Source organism: Megalobrama amblycephala, linkage group LG9 (assembly GCF_018812025.1).
Source record: "Megalobrama amblycephala isolate DHTTF-2021 linkage group LG9, ASM1881202v1, whole genome shotgun sequence".
In the NCBI taxonomy this organism is placed as follows: domain Eukaryota; kingdom Metazoa; phylum Chordata; class Actinopteri; order Cypriniformes; family Xenocyprididae; genus Megalobrama; species Megalobrama amblycephala.
Genome location: NC_063052.1, coordinates 34,543,058 through 34,558,270, shown reverse-complemented (window position 1 = coordinate 34,558,270; position 15,213 = coordinate 34,543,058). Strand labels below are relative to the sequence as shown.

The 15,213-nt window shown below is 38.4% G+C and overlaps 1 protein-coding gene across 1 annotated transcript; it reads right to left on the bottom strand.

Annotated features, from left to right (window-relative positions):
* Positions 1-3,411: 3,411 nt before the first annotated feature.
* Positions 3,412-13,735, bottom strand: wipf2b (WAS/WASL interacting protein family, member 2b). The gene is given in 10 exon segments (XM_048203072.1): positions 3,412-5,387; positions 7,236-7,337; positions 8,854-8,907; positions 8,910-9,056; positions 10,063-10,300; positions 10,303-10,727; positions 11,718-11,828; positions 12,369-12,501; positions 12,599-12,725; positions 13,587-13,735. Coding segments are annotated over 9 exon segments (1,311 nt in total). The 5' UTR covers positions 12,659-12,725; positions 13,587-13,735; the 3' UTR covers positions 3,412-5,346.
* Between the last annotated feature and the right edge of the window lie 1,478 nt (positions 13,736-15,213).

Genomic DNA, 15,213 nt, shown 5'->3' with positions numbered 1-15,213 from the left:
TTGTGTCTTGTACTGTGTTCACAACAAGTTTCTTTATGACTGAATGACTCGCTCATAAAGACAATCTTTGCTGCCATCTAACGGCGTAATAATGTAACTTCTGTTGCTGTTCACGGTCAGGGACTATTTTTTTCCAGCGGAAGGAAGCCTTTTAATGATTTTACTTCATGAAAGTAGCTTTGATACACATTTTTGGCTTTAATATTTGTATTGTGTGGTAACCGTTTTATAAAAGCAATTAAGCCCCTGCTCCGAGTTGTGCCTAACAACACCCCTTAGCTGTTATGAATTCACTGTAAACCACGGCTTCTTAAGGGTTTATTGCTTTATTCTATGCATACAAAAAACTATGGAACTTGTTACTACATAAAATATAAACATAATGGGTTAGTAATTGACATTAACCAAGATTACATGCTGCTAGTGATCATTAGTAGTTTATATTAAGTGTTTCAGCAGTGACGAAAAGACGGAACAGCGGGAACGGCGAGCCTTAAGGTACATTTGTCGAAACGAAAAGCAAATCGGACCGGGACCTTGGTCAAAGAGCTTAGAACCCAAGAGGCGACACTTTGATACTTTTTTGGTAACAGCCACTAGATGGCGCTCTGGTAGCACGGCCGCCATTATGGGCTGAAAATACTAACTGGCCCATAGCAAAACTGTAATATAAACTGTAAAAAGGATTTTATGATCACTAGTGATAGTATTTTATTCTGTGTTGTCGTCATTCAGGTTTGATTTCAGCTTTAGTGTACTTTTTTTTTTTTTTAACAAAGCAGCTGATATTGCCATAGAACCTAGTGGGCTGCCGACTCACTTTCACCCCAAAATGGCGGAAACATATGGCCGCTGCTGGGCGCCGATATTGCAATGGAACTTTCTATTGACTGCCGCTTCTTGTTAGTGTATATTCTTTGCCTCGGTGCTTTCACATATCACGAAGAAAACGAAGGAGGTGGAGGTGGTCTGAGTATGGTACGCTTTTAGGTCCTTTTAGGGGGGGTCTGAGATCTCTTGGTTTCTTCACATATACATGCTGAACCGCTCCGAGAGCATTTGGAGGGTTCAGTGGAACTAGGTGTGAAAACGCTGCACCCTAACCTGCATTCACACGGGGCTTCGGCGTTAACACTTCTCGTTTACTTTGAGTGGGTGATGTCACGCGTTGCCAGACTGAATTGTGGGTTCTGTTGCGCCGCTTCACTCGCGTTGCTCACGGCAGACGTTGAAGATTTCTCATGCTAAACATGAAGTTTCAAAACATGAGCTGGATGTATGACAGAGTATTTCTGTGCCAAATACACTTCTGGATTCGGATAAGTTTCTGAAAGTTTTTTTTGATTGTGGCCCTGTATTCTGTAATAAAGGGCAGAATTCCTTGTATGGGCACTTCTCCCTAAGCGTCAGTTTCATACATGTCCACTGTAGAGGACATGAGGACTTACTGCATGCTTATCAGGCATTTTAGGGAGACATCATTTCTTCCCTGTTCAATTATTATCTATCAATATTCCTACAAAAATATTATCTTTATTAAAGATATTCTGAAAATATTGCCAAGTTATTACTCTTTTTATAGCTACTACTTTTTTTTCATTGCATGTTGCCCAAAGAACAAAATATGTAAATTAAAGTGAATGAATACATGGGACAAACTGATGACTTGTCCGACCCTGTTATTCTAGTTTTTCGAGTCTCATAACAGTCAACATATCAGTCATTTACATAAAAAAAAATTTACTTGGCAAATACTTTCTTGAGTTCCTGACAGCTATAATATTGCAGGGGTTGAATTTTTTTTTTTTTTTTTTTTTTTTTTCTCCTCCATCTTATCACAAGGAAGGGAGATTTGCACTGTCATTTGTAATCGGTCACCATTTCTTCATTTTACTTTTGTGCCTTATCTGGTTCATTTTGAAAGTTTTAAAAAAATAATTTGATACGGAACAAACAATTGTTCAATCACACATACTGTAGGTTGACAATAAAAACTCTTAACTCAGCCTCCCCTTGTACATTTTACACTTTTATTTATATCCTAGACTAATATTATATGGTTTTGCTAGCTCTTGGGCTATAAAGACCTGCAGTCAGTTTCACAAACTTCCTTAAGTAAGGAAAAACCTTAGTTAGGCATTCGTCTTTTAATTGTTCTGAATAGTTCATGATTTTGTTCTATTCTTTTGCAACAAGTGTGCATCTTTTTTGGAATTTTAGAACACAATCTAATCAAAAGATTCTGATTTCTGTTTTTAACCTTGCCATTCAGTTTTAACCTGAGCATTATCAAAGACTATAGAATAACACAAGACGCGTCACTCATATTGTTTTGAATGGGAGAAAGTGTAACGCGCAATATGGCGGAATAAGTCCCGCCTTCTAAATAAGAGCCAATCGCCGACTGGTAAAGTCATCGCGTCACTTCAGCAGCCGTTAGAATCACCGGTTTCTATAGAAACAGTCAGACGCGCGCCTCCGAAGAGACGCGCATTCAGGTCTGCGCATGCGCATGAGCGCATGATTTATGCGCCGGTTGTTGTTAGATTTCATTTGTGATATCAAATATGAAATTTAATCATAAGGTTGGCGAACAGTTTTGGAGAATTTTATGTTTCCCCATTCAAACAGATTGCATGATGCCCAGGATGCCCGAGAGGCGTTTCAAAGATGGCCGCCGAGTGAAATGACTTGTCTTAAAGGGATTTTGGCATTATCCTTTGAACATTATAATAAAAAAATTATAAGACATTGTTCTAACTCAACCTGTTAACACTGAACAGGAGGAGGAAACTAACAGCACCAGCATCAGAACAAAAAGTGCATTTAGGGGCCGTTCACATATCGCAGCTTTTGCGCGCTCAAGTTCGCCATTTCAAATGTAGCGACACGCTTGTGTTTTCCAGGCACAACTAGAAGAAAAATTCTCAACTTTTCAGAATTCCGCAAGCGCACCACAGGTCATGTGACAAGAACCAACCGATCGGCCTTTCCGTAACAACATCGAAAGCTCAGCTGAACAGCTGATCATAGCTGTACAGGGTGGGTTTTTATTTCTCATCTCCACAAATATATCTAGTAGTAGAGCTAATGCAAGGCCTAGAAATCAATTTATCCTTTGCTGAAACTTCCTCGTCGTTGTGGAGAGCGCAGTTCATGATTGCATAGCAACGACAGACGCCATGGGAGCGCAAGGGCTTTGGAAAGGAAGAGAAGCGGCACGGCCACACTTTCCATGCGTTTTTAGACGCAACGTGAACGGCCCCTCAAGTTTTAATAGCATTGCTGCTACACACATAGGGGAGAGCGGGGCACAAAGTAACACTTTTGTAAATTAACTTGGGATTCAGAATATGTAATTTTCCTCACATTAATTTCACACGTGTCTCCAGACAAATGACATTCTTTGACCATGTTTTTCCTCAGCTTTATTTCAACAGGTGTGGACAGGCTTTAGTTAAGCATGGAATGATGACAATGACAATCCTCTCTCTCAATGTGAGTAAGTTATGCTCCTCTAAAGACATGTACACTGACCTCTGCTGGCAGACAGTAGGTGATTAAATGCAATTATTAGTCTGAGAAAATGTCCTCAACAATATTCAGTGATGAGGATTTACCATCAAGTAATGATTAGTCCACGATTTCATTTGAAACCTATGGTTGCCTGAAATTATTTACTATATTACAAGCTTTTTACAACTTAAAAATAGATTAATAACTATCACTACCATATCTCTCTAAGTTCTTGTAAATACACAATTTTTAAATTTCTTGTTTCTTTAAAAAAAAAAAATTATAATCCTGTACCGTCACATTAATCAGCAAATGTAAGGCAGAACAACACAGGGGGGCAAAAAAGTTCATAATCATCCATCTAATCTACACAATTTATGAGATGTTAGTTCTTCTGCAGAACTGAAATGTAGTCTATTCTCTGGAGAATAAACATGAACTTACAAACAGGAAGATCTAACAATGACACTGAACAAACTCCAAATATGGATATGGATGTCGTCATTAGTGCCAGCCTTGAAAGCGTCTCGACTCTGCATGTTTGGCTAAGCTTGTACAATTAGTTGAACATGACTGGTATGAAATAACTAGCTACCACATTTCTGCAGCAATACTATGTAGTATAAGACCACCGTTCCAGAACCCTTAGTCATGGCCCTGTCATCCAAACAGCAGATGCACTGTTAAAAAACAGAGGAAAATGAAGCAATACATAGAGCGATTTTGCAGCTTTACATGCAAATACACCCAACGTTTATATTGGAGGTCTGTCCAAATAAGCAGCATGCATTGAACTTAATCAAGTATCGTAACGGTTAAAATGCTTGCGATTTTCGCTCAAAGGCAGTCTTTGATGCAAAACCAGTCTGTAGGCAGCTTGGGACAAGTTCAGCTTTCAACCAGGTCATGAACATAAAGTGGCATAGCTGTGCCGTCCTGTAACTGGACAATTACAGGGAAGCCAGGATTCACAATGCAGGTGAAAAATGTGAGGTGTATTGCTGGACGACAACTTTAAACCTGAAATAAAAACTTGTGGTTCATCTTCAGAACAAACTATGAAAACTACTGGTTCCCAAAGGAGGATGTGTTTTACAACTGAAGGAGCCATGCTGATTTATTAATGGCAGAGCATCTGTTGGCACTTTTGGACCTGTTAGAACTCTCGTTCACAAACTTACCGCAAGGTAATGAAGTCCAACAAACCCCCTGAGAGAACTTAAAGGTAATGGCTGTTCCCTGAAAAGGGGCAAGACCAGGACAAAAGACAAAAACGAACAAGCATCTAAAGCAGTTTTTACAGTTCAGTTCACACTCAGACGCGCTCGACTGGCGTTATTCACAGTGCATAACATTGGGTGGCAGCTAAGAGAAAAAAGACGAACGACAAAACAATTAACATGACATGGTAGTTAAGACATTTTTCCAGGGACGTGCTTTCCGCTTCCCATCTCAAGTGCTACGCATTAGATACATACAGGCTCGGACGCCATTACACCTCTGCTAGCTATCAGTGCACATCAAACCAAATGTGCAGTGCTACCTAGGTACTTGAAATGTCAAGGGAAAAAATAAAGTTGGCCATTATTGATGGTGGAATGCAAAACTTTCCCACATCTCACTCTTTTCTGAGTGAAGACGATCCTCCGCGCAGGACAAAAGTGAAGCTTGCTTGAATGTAGAGGAATGTTATCCAATGGGGGAATGGATGTTAATAAGGTGCAAGCTTTGTGTCTTTAGATGTGCATGTGAGATTGTCTGTTTATGAGCGTATGGGTCTGTATGAAGAACCCTCGTCGCCGATGCAGCCCGAGCGACTGGTCACAGTGTTTACCTCCCAACAGGTGGCAAAGGAGGGGCTCCTCTCATTACTGCCAAACAAACAGAGACACGTATGAGTCCAAGCTCAGAGCATAAAATCACTGTATTCTTCCCTGTAGACCAGTTCATAGCCATCAGGCAAATGCATTCAGTAAACTCATGCTATAGACCAGGGCTCGACATTAAGCCTTATTATACTTGTCCTTTGGACAAGTAAATCTGTCATTCACTTGTCTGATATGAGGCTGAGTAATTTAAGAGTTAGTTCACCCAAAAATGAAAATTCTGTCATTAATTACTCACCCTCATGTCGTTCCACACCCGTAAGACCTTCGTTCATCTTCGGAACACAAATTAAGATATTTTTGATGAAATGCGATGGCTCATTGAGGTCTCTATTGCCAGCAAGACAATTAACAATTTCAAATTCCCAGAAAGCTACTAAAGACATATTTAAAAAGATCATGTGACTACAGTGGTTCAACCACACAGTGGTTCAATAAGAATACTTTTTGCATGCCAAAAAACCCCCAAAATAACGACTTCAACAATATCTAGTGATGGCCGATTTGCTTCATGAAGCTTCGAGGCTTTACAAATCTTTTGTTTCGAATTAGTGTTTTGGAGCGCCAAAGTCACGTGATTTCAGTAAACAAGGCTTTGTTACATCATAAGTGTTTCGAAATTTCAATAGTTCACTAAACTTTGTCAGTTTGATACGCGATCCGAATCAATAATTCGAAACAAAAGATTCATAAAGCTTTGAAGCAGTGTTTTGAAATCGCCCATCACTAGATATTATTGAAAAGTCGTTATTTTGTTGTTTTGCCGCACAAAAAGTATTCTCATCGCTTCATAATATTAAGGTTGAACCACTGTAGTCACATGATCTGTTTTAAATACATCTTTAGTAGCTTTCTGGGCATCTGAAAGTGTTAATTAACTTGCTGGCAATGGAGGCCTCACTGAGCCATCAGATTTTAATCAAAAATATCTTAATTTGTGTTCTGAAGATGAACGAAGGCCTTACGGGTGTGGAACGACATGAGGGCGAGTAATTAATAACAGAATTTTCATTTTTGGGTGAACTTACTCTTTAAGTACTGTATAACATTAGTAGGAGACCACAAATGCTTCGCTCAAAATGCTAAATCATTCAGTAACGAGTGTTGCTATGAGAATGTGCAATAGTTTTGCTTTGATCTTTGTTTGGAACTATTTTTCACTGGTGAAATAGAACAAAATTAGTCAATATTGTCTCTAAAATGTAAGCAACTTAATATTAACTACTTGTTTATTGAACTATAAAATCAATGTAACATTTTCAATCGTGATAATATTTGGCAAGACAGCACTCTTAACAGTATCATATGTTATAAATAAAAAAACTCAACATTTTGAATTTTTCAGTATGTTTTTTATGTGTGCTGTTACACTTAATTGTTTTGATTTCTCCACAAAAGACAGGCAACGTGAGCCTCAACAGCCTTAACAGAAATACACTATCCATTATCAATCGCTATTTACACTGAATGTAACAAAATCAGAGTAATTCTCACGTTTCAATGCATACCTAGTTATTTTTTGCCACTGAAGATTTAATGAGGCTACTTGTCCGGTTGGGCAAGTAAAATATTCTTTCACTTGCCCCTTAAAAAAAAAAAAAATCCACTTTTCCTAGACAAGCATCAATGTCAAGCCCTGTATAAACCTACTGAAGATGAAAAGCATGCAGCAGGTCTGGTTTATCTACACCAAATTGTCTTTACACAAGCTCATGAAAACTCAAAAGATCACAGGCTTTATTCTCACTGTGGCAATAATTACATTTATTTGTTGAAGCTTGTGTGGATCAGAAACAAACTGCTAGATCTAACCTTTCATTTCCTGAGACTTACCTCTGTTAGCTTTGCTCGGGTATATCTTAGTGAAGTGTCTATACTCTTCTGGAGGAGGGAAGTCATCCAGAGGATGAAAAGAATACTTGGACTCAAAATCATCTGTTGGAAGAAACAAAAGAAAACCAAAGGATATTCAGAGAAGAGCAACTGAGAGGGATCAGACTCTTGGCAAGTATCACTTTACTTTTGATATTTGAAATAATGTGCAATAGCATTCTAAAGTTTGGGGTCAGTAAGATTTTTTTTTTCAAGAAATTCAAGGTTTTGTTCAGCAAGGACACATTATATTGATAAAAAGTTACAGTAAAGACATTTATTATGTAACAAGAGATTTGTATTTCAAATAAATTATGTTCTTTTGATGCATCGCGGTTTCTACAAAAATATTAAAAAGAATAGCTGTTTTCAACATTGATAATAAAAAATGTTTCTTGAGCACAAATATCGTCATATTAGAATGATTTCTGAAGGATCATGTGACACCGAAGACTGGAGTATTGATGCTGAAAATTCAGCTTTACCCTGACAGCAGTAAATTTAATTTGAAAACATTTAAATAGAAAACAGTTATTTTATAAATTGTAATAATATTTTCGCTTGAATATATGCAGCCTTTGTGAGCATAAGATGATACTTTCAAAAACATTTTAAAAATCTTACCAACCCCAAAATTTTGAAAGGGAGTGTAGCTTGTGACATATTTTTTAAATAGTGTAAATTGTATTTAACTGCAGCAGAAATGTGACACAGCTTTTCCGATAAAACCTTGTTCAAAAATGGCTCAGTTATGTTGATCTCGATTGTACATCTGCCTTCAAATATTTTCTCATTGTTATGTAACTTTGTTTGGACAAAACCAACTGCATTAAAGGGGACCTATTATGCCCTATTTAACAAGATGTAAAATAAGTCTCTGATGTTCCCAGAGTGTGTATGTTAAGTTTTAGCTCACAGATAATTTTTTATAGCATGTTAAAATTGCCACTTTTAGTGCTTGAGCAAAAATGTGCCGTTTCAGTGTGGTCCCTTTAAATGCAAATGAGCTGCTGCGCTCAGCCTAAGAGGGCGGAGCTTCATGAGCTGATTCTCCGGTGACAGGATTCAGTCAGGACACACAATAATGTCAGAAACTGCCAATATATGCTGCATGGAGATAGAATAGGTATAGTTTAGTTCAATTACGGTTATAACTCATATTGCCTTCTAATTAGACGTCTAATTATTGACGCAAGTATCGTTAGCATCGTCATACACTGAATATGAGATTATTGAGTAACAGCTGTCCAGCAACTGTGGATACCTGTGAACTTGCTAAATGAGTTACTTTTTTTAATATGAAAAATAAATCTGAATTTTTTAGCTTCCTAACAGGTTTAACACAAAGTGTGGATGTATTTTGTAGTATCTGTTGCACAATACCAGGGCTCAAAAATAAAGATGGGCCATAGTGTTTTAGAGCACAGGATGGAACCATCACTTGCCCTATGAGACCTGTGCACCGCTAGATTAAATTTGAAGAGAACATCCACTCTAGATGAATGAAGGATGTTGAAATGATCATGAGAGGGTGGATGAGACTGCAGGTGTGGGTTGAGAGTGAGCTTGAAAGACTCACCTACAAAGGAACGGGAAATGGAAGTGTGTCCATTGCGGATAGGCGGGGGAGGGGCGGGGGTCCGGCTGGTGTGCGGGAGGGGGGAGGAGGGGGCTTGCCTCGGCTCGGGACATCTGAGGTGGTACCGTGAGTCCTGTACGGTGGTGGCGGCGGCGGCGGAGCATCCCGGCCATTCCGTGACACCTGCCCAGGAATTGGAGGGGCTAATAAAGGAAGTCATGTTGAAAATGTCAAGACAAACAATCAATACGCAAATCATTCAAAATTATAGTTCTCATGTACATTACTCTTCTGGGTGTGGGTTAAGGATGTCAAATCTGGCGTCAACTTTTGTGAAGTTGTGTGAATAATACCGGCTTAAATTTCAGCCTATTTCTCACTCAAATCTTGATCTGATGATGTCATATATCATATGACTTGAAAGTCTTGAAATAAAGAGAATGTGTCATATGGACTACATCATCTTTTATAATGGCCTATGAGGAAGATGTGGTCATAATGAGCTATAGATGTATGGAAAAGAGCAGCTTCAAACTTCCAGAAATTCTTGAAAGTAGATAGTAATAATAGTAAATAATGAAAAAGTGATAATTCTGTGTGAACATCACACACATCTTTAGAAATATAGCTAGAAAGAAATAACTTTAGAAATATATAGAAATGTACACTACTGTTCAAAAGTTTTATTCAGCAAGGATGCATTAAATTGATCATAAGTGACAAAGACATTTATAATAATAGTTACAAAGTATTTCTATTTCAAATAAATGCTGTTCTTTCTATTCATCACAGAATCATGAAAAAATAGATCCCATGGTTTCCACAAAATTAAGCCGTTTTCAGCATCTTTCACCAAAGCACCAAATCAGCAAATTAGAATGATTTCTGAAGGACACTGAAGACTGGAGTAATGATGCTGAAAATTCAGTTTTGCCATCACAGAAATAAATTCTTTTAAAATACACTTCATTATAAAACAGCTATAATATATTGTAATAATATTTCATAATATTACTGCTCTTACTGTGCTTTAAACCAAATAAATGCAGCATTGGTGAGCATGAAAGACTTTAAAAGCAATACAAAATCTTACAGAACCCAAACTTTTAAAAGGTTTCAGCACAAAATCAATTAATTTGGCAAATTAGAGGACTTTCGCTCAGCAACTATTTTCCCTAGAACCACCTTATTTCAGATTCTAGACCTCACCTGCTCCTCGTCCCGGGGGCTCTCGCGCTGGAGGAGGGGGTCTGGCAGCCTGAGGGGTGGGTGACGGTGGCGGAGGAGGCGCATGCCCGCGTGTCGGTGTGTGCCCACCCGCTGAAGGCTTCTTGCTGAGCGAGTTGTGTCTCTGGGGCAGTTCAGGGGCAGCCTCATTCACAGGACTGGAGGGCCCATTGGAAACTCCAGATTGCTGACGGTAAGGGGGGGGCGGCGGGGCCAGGGAGAAGAGGAGGATGAAGACGAGCGGCTGCTCACAGGTGACGGAGGAGGTTTCACTGGGGGAGGAGGTGCGTTTTCACGCACCGGTGCTGGAGAGGGTCCTCGCTGGCCTGGAGTTGGAGGAAGTGGCTTTTCTCGATTGTACGAGGCCGCTGTGGCCTTCTGCTGTGGGGCAGGGGGAGCGTTTCCACGCCGAGACATTGGGGGTGGCGGAGGTGGGGCAGAAGAGCTGTGCTTCATGCCTGTAGAGGGGCTGCTGCCTCCACCAGGGGAACGAGAGAGATCAGGTAGGGACGGTCTCTGGGAACGGCCAGACTCTGTAGGAGAGGCCTGTTGAGAGGGACTGTCGGGGTCATCGTGACTGCCAGGTGGGCGTGGGGCAGCAGAACGAGTGCTAGAAGGGTGCAATGCAGACCTGCCTGCAGAACCATCTGCAACACAGCACAACTCATTCAAGTAGGGCATTATAAAAACATCTTAAAATCTGTAGCTTGAACGATATGAATTGTTACACAAGGGTCAGCGTACAGTGTGCGTGACGTGAATTTCGTCATCAGAAGAGTACGCGCATACTGTACTCACACTGCCAGATTTTTGTAGCAGCATGTACTTTGTATGCGCAAAAACAAAACAAAAAAAAAACTTTATTCAACAATTTCGTCAACCCAGAAGTGCTGCACTGCGTCTACAACGTAAACAGCGTAGGAGAATGACAGGAAGGAGACGAAATTGTTGAATAAAGTTGTTATTTTTGTTTTTGCTCACAAAAAGTATTTTCACTTTTATTTATGTCAAGTATTTACGTCACTTCATTACATTAAGGTTGAACCACTGGAGTCACACGGACTATTTTAATGATTTGTTTGCTACATTTCCGGGCCTTGAAAGGTGCAAAGACATTGCTGCCTATGTGTGGTTCAGATACCTCTTGGATTTCATCAAAAATATCTTCATTTGTGTTCTGATGATGAAAGACGGTCTTGGAATGACATGACGGTGAGTACTAAATGACAGAAATTTCATTTTTGGGTGAACTAACCCTTTAAGTGTGGCTGGAACAATGCATTGACACTCAATTATGCACTGATTATGCACTGATTATCTCTAATCCCTTAGGTTTCACACAAAACAAAACTCAAGAGCAGATGCTAATGGCTAGTATGGCAGCGCCACATAATATGGTTGTGTTCATATAGCATTTTCTTTTTTAAGAGCGTGACCAACCCCATTCCCCAACTTGATATTGTTGCTGAATGAGGTTGTGAGTCCTGAAAATGTGCAGGCTCGTATTAAAGGTGCACTATGTAGTTTTTCGTCTGCTAGAGGTCGCACACAACAAAGGGTGTGAAAACCATTTCAATTTCTGGGTGAATTATTCTATTAAACAGACCAAAAACAAATATTTTTAAAAATCAACACACCTCCTACAGGTCGCAATTTTGGGACGCCACCCTGAAACAGCCCTCCCACTGGCTGGACCGGCGCAGAAGACCCTCCACCACTGGACACGCCTCCGCTGCTCCCTTTCGGCTCTGAAAAAAAAGAAACAAAAAAAAAAAAACCACAAAAGAATTCAATGTACCACCACACTGAAAGCTTACACTACTGTTCATAAGTCTGAAGTCAGAAAGATGTTTTTGAAAGGATATTAATAGTTTTATTCAGCAAGGATGCATTCAATTGACCAAAAGTGACAGTAAATACATTTATAAAGATAAAAAGATTTCTCTTTCTCTGTTCTTTTTAACTTAGAATGATTTCTGAAGGATCATGTGACACTGAAAACTGGAGTAATGATGGTGAAAATTCAGCTTTGCATCATAGGAAAAAAATTACATTTTAACATATATTAAAATAGAAAACAGTTGTTTGAGATTACAATATTATTAATGTTTTTACTGTGTTTTCACAGTATATCACAGACTTTTCAATTTTGTGGTGAACTATAAATTTAGGTAAATGCATTGACTGTTGAAGTTTACTGTGTGCATTAACAAAAATTTGAAAGATGAAAGCCTATGAACATATTGACCTCTCAAACTCAAGCTATTCTCAGCTGTTTTTCCACTTACTCTCAATCATCGGTGCACTCCTGTCATTGACAACGCCAACTTTCTTCAACTTGGCCCCTTTGCAGATATCAGAGAGCAATGCACCTCGGCCCTTCGCTTCATCTCGGATTAGCTTAGGAGGGGTTGTGTTTGCCTGTGGAAAAAGTGTTTTTCAGTTTTGTTGAGGTATACCAAGGTTTCACAGAGGCTGGTGAAATTTTGCAGTTACCAACCATCTAGAGAGTACTTACCTGGCTAAGAGTGGGGGGAGGAGGGGGTCCACCTGGGGGTGGAGGGGGAGGGATGGGCATCTTGGATCTGTGTCCGGTGTTTGCAGCTGAGTGTGTGCGACACTTAAAACTTCATGAAGACAGTTACCTAATGAAACAGAAAATAAGTAATGTGTATGTAGATACATTATATATATGTATATTCTAAAACCTGATCAAAACATGTTATTTTTTTTAGCATAATTAATATTTTACATTCTATTTAAACTAGTTACGTTGACATTCAGAGATCTTTACATTCATAACTACTGGAAAATGTTATATACATTGTCCAAGTTTATGCGTCAGATAGACAACCCAGATGTTTATCATTACAACAGGGCAGAACATGTTCATATTCTGCTCCATTTAATAATAAACGTCTTATTTAACAAGTATACAAGTTGACAAGCACACACTGGAGCTCAGATAATATTTGACAGCTGGCTTCACCTTACCGTATTCTTATCAGCATTTCTTTTAATACAAGTCTGTCGTTTTAAGGGAAGAAAACAGTATACATTACACGTATTATTAATGTTAAAAATACATTTATATGAGATCTAAGCAATTCTGATGCCCACGACGGCTAGAACAAAGTTAGCAGTTTACTGTGCAATAAATTAGTGCTGCAACTGTGGCAAATCAGATGAAGCTAGATTGTATATGTACACAACGGCCTGCAGTCTACGGCCATTTAACCGTGTACTCTTTTCTGTTCATTTTGTTGACTAGGAAATCATTAAATATCGGTCGTCAAATTACATTTAAATGCATGTCTCGTGTTTTATTTGCATATTTATTTGATTGTGAATTAGCTCGAGTTTAGCCTTAGCTTAGCTTGGCCTCGCGCTTGGCAGGTGCGTCCGTCACGTCAAGACGTTTCCGACGGAGCGTGAAGAAAATGTTCCGTTGCTCGAAATTGATTTAATGTGTTTATGTGATAAAGCAATACAATGTTTGTGCCTACTTTTTTTCCGCAGCGTCCGATGTTTTCGCAAACCGGTTTTCCCTCATACATGATCTCGCGCGTCAATCGCCTTGATTTGCTCCTCCGTTTGGACCGGAAATTACGTCACTGACTATACGTCTTCATGTGAAACTGTTTTTTTTAATTATTTATTTATTTTTTAAAAACGCTATTTTTATTAAATGAACAAACAAAATCTGATGTACTTGTTGTAATTATTATATCATGGTTCTATCTATTAAACTCCGGTTTTTTGTTGTTGTTGTTGTTGTTGTTTTTGCCAAATTGTTTTATCATTCTTCGTAAAAATTGCTTTATTTCATTTCGAACGTTCCATTTCAAATATTGTGTGTGTGTGTTTTTTTTGGTAAGTGTGTCTTATGATGTTGATAGCCTATGTTCTTGCGTTGTAGGCTAAATGTGCAATAACAATAATTTAAAAGTAATGTCTGAATGGGGTCAGTCCCATTGAGGAGCTGTTTCTGCAGATCATTTTGCTTCAAAATGAAAGTGTATTATATTATCATCTTTATTATCATCTTCCCATCATGTCAACTGATCTTTACAAAATGCATATGGTCACTGGCTGTCAAGTTCTGTTGCAGTTCGTCTATTAAAATAATCTCAATAAAACCAATACAAAAAGATTTTAGTTGTTTTATGATACTGATATGATATTTTAGTTGTTTTATGATACTGATTAACAAAATAACTCAAACTCGAGTGCCCTAAATACCAGGAATGCCAAAAGCTGACACATGGTGGCGCTATAAGATTAAATAAATATGGATTATGCGCTATATCAATTAATTCGACTTTATATTCAATATTAATGCTGTCATGTGTGCATTAACCGCAGACCGTTTGGCAGGCAAATAGCAAACCTATCAAATAACATATGATAGAAAATCTATAATTTACTAATATGTTTCAAAACCTTTTTTTTAGCCTATTTATTGTTGTGTATAAAGCGACACTCACAACATTGAAAACTTTCTTCAAATAACAGGGTGAGGTAAAGTGGTGGTAAAGTTGGGCACCAGTTAGGCCTAAGATTGCAGTGTCAACAGTTGATTAAGATTTATTTGGTACTGTAAATAACAGCACCAAATCATTGTAAATATTTTTTTTTTGAACGGACTTTGAGATACTTTATTATAACTTTATTGAAACCGTAAATGCAAATCTGATGAAGAAGGTATCCATAAATGTATCTCACTGTCTCAACCTCAACATTCACGATCGGCCTCTGGTCAAATGTGCTTAACCCTCTGGAATTGTTCATTTGGGTTATTCGCAGTCAAAAGTGACTGAACACAAATGTAACGTTTTAAAATTTCAGTACAATCAATGTAAAATATTTTTGATCAATAATATTTTTTCTTTTGTATTTTGAGAGAACTTCATCATAGTAATTCATATTTATGCAATAACTAATTTTTTCCCCCATTGAAAATAATTTTAAAAAATCTAAAATTTTTAAAATAATTTTTCAATTAAAGCTGTATTTCATGTTAAAATAGAGACTATGGGCCCTATTTTAAAGATCTAAGCGCATGGTCTAAAGCGCACAGCGCAAATGCACTTATGGCGTATCCACATCCACCTTTGCTAGTTTAATGATGGG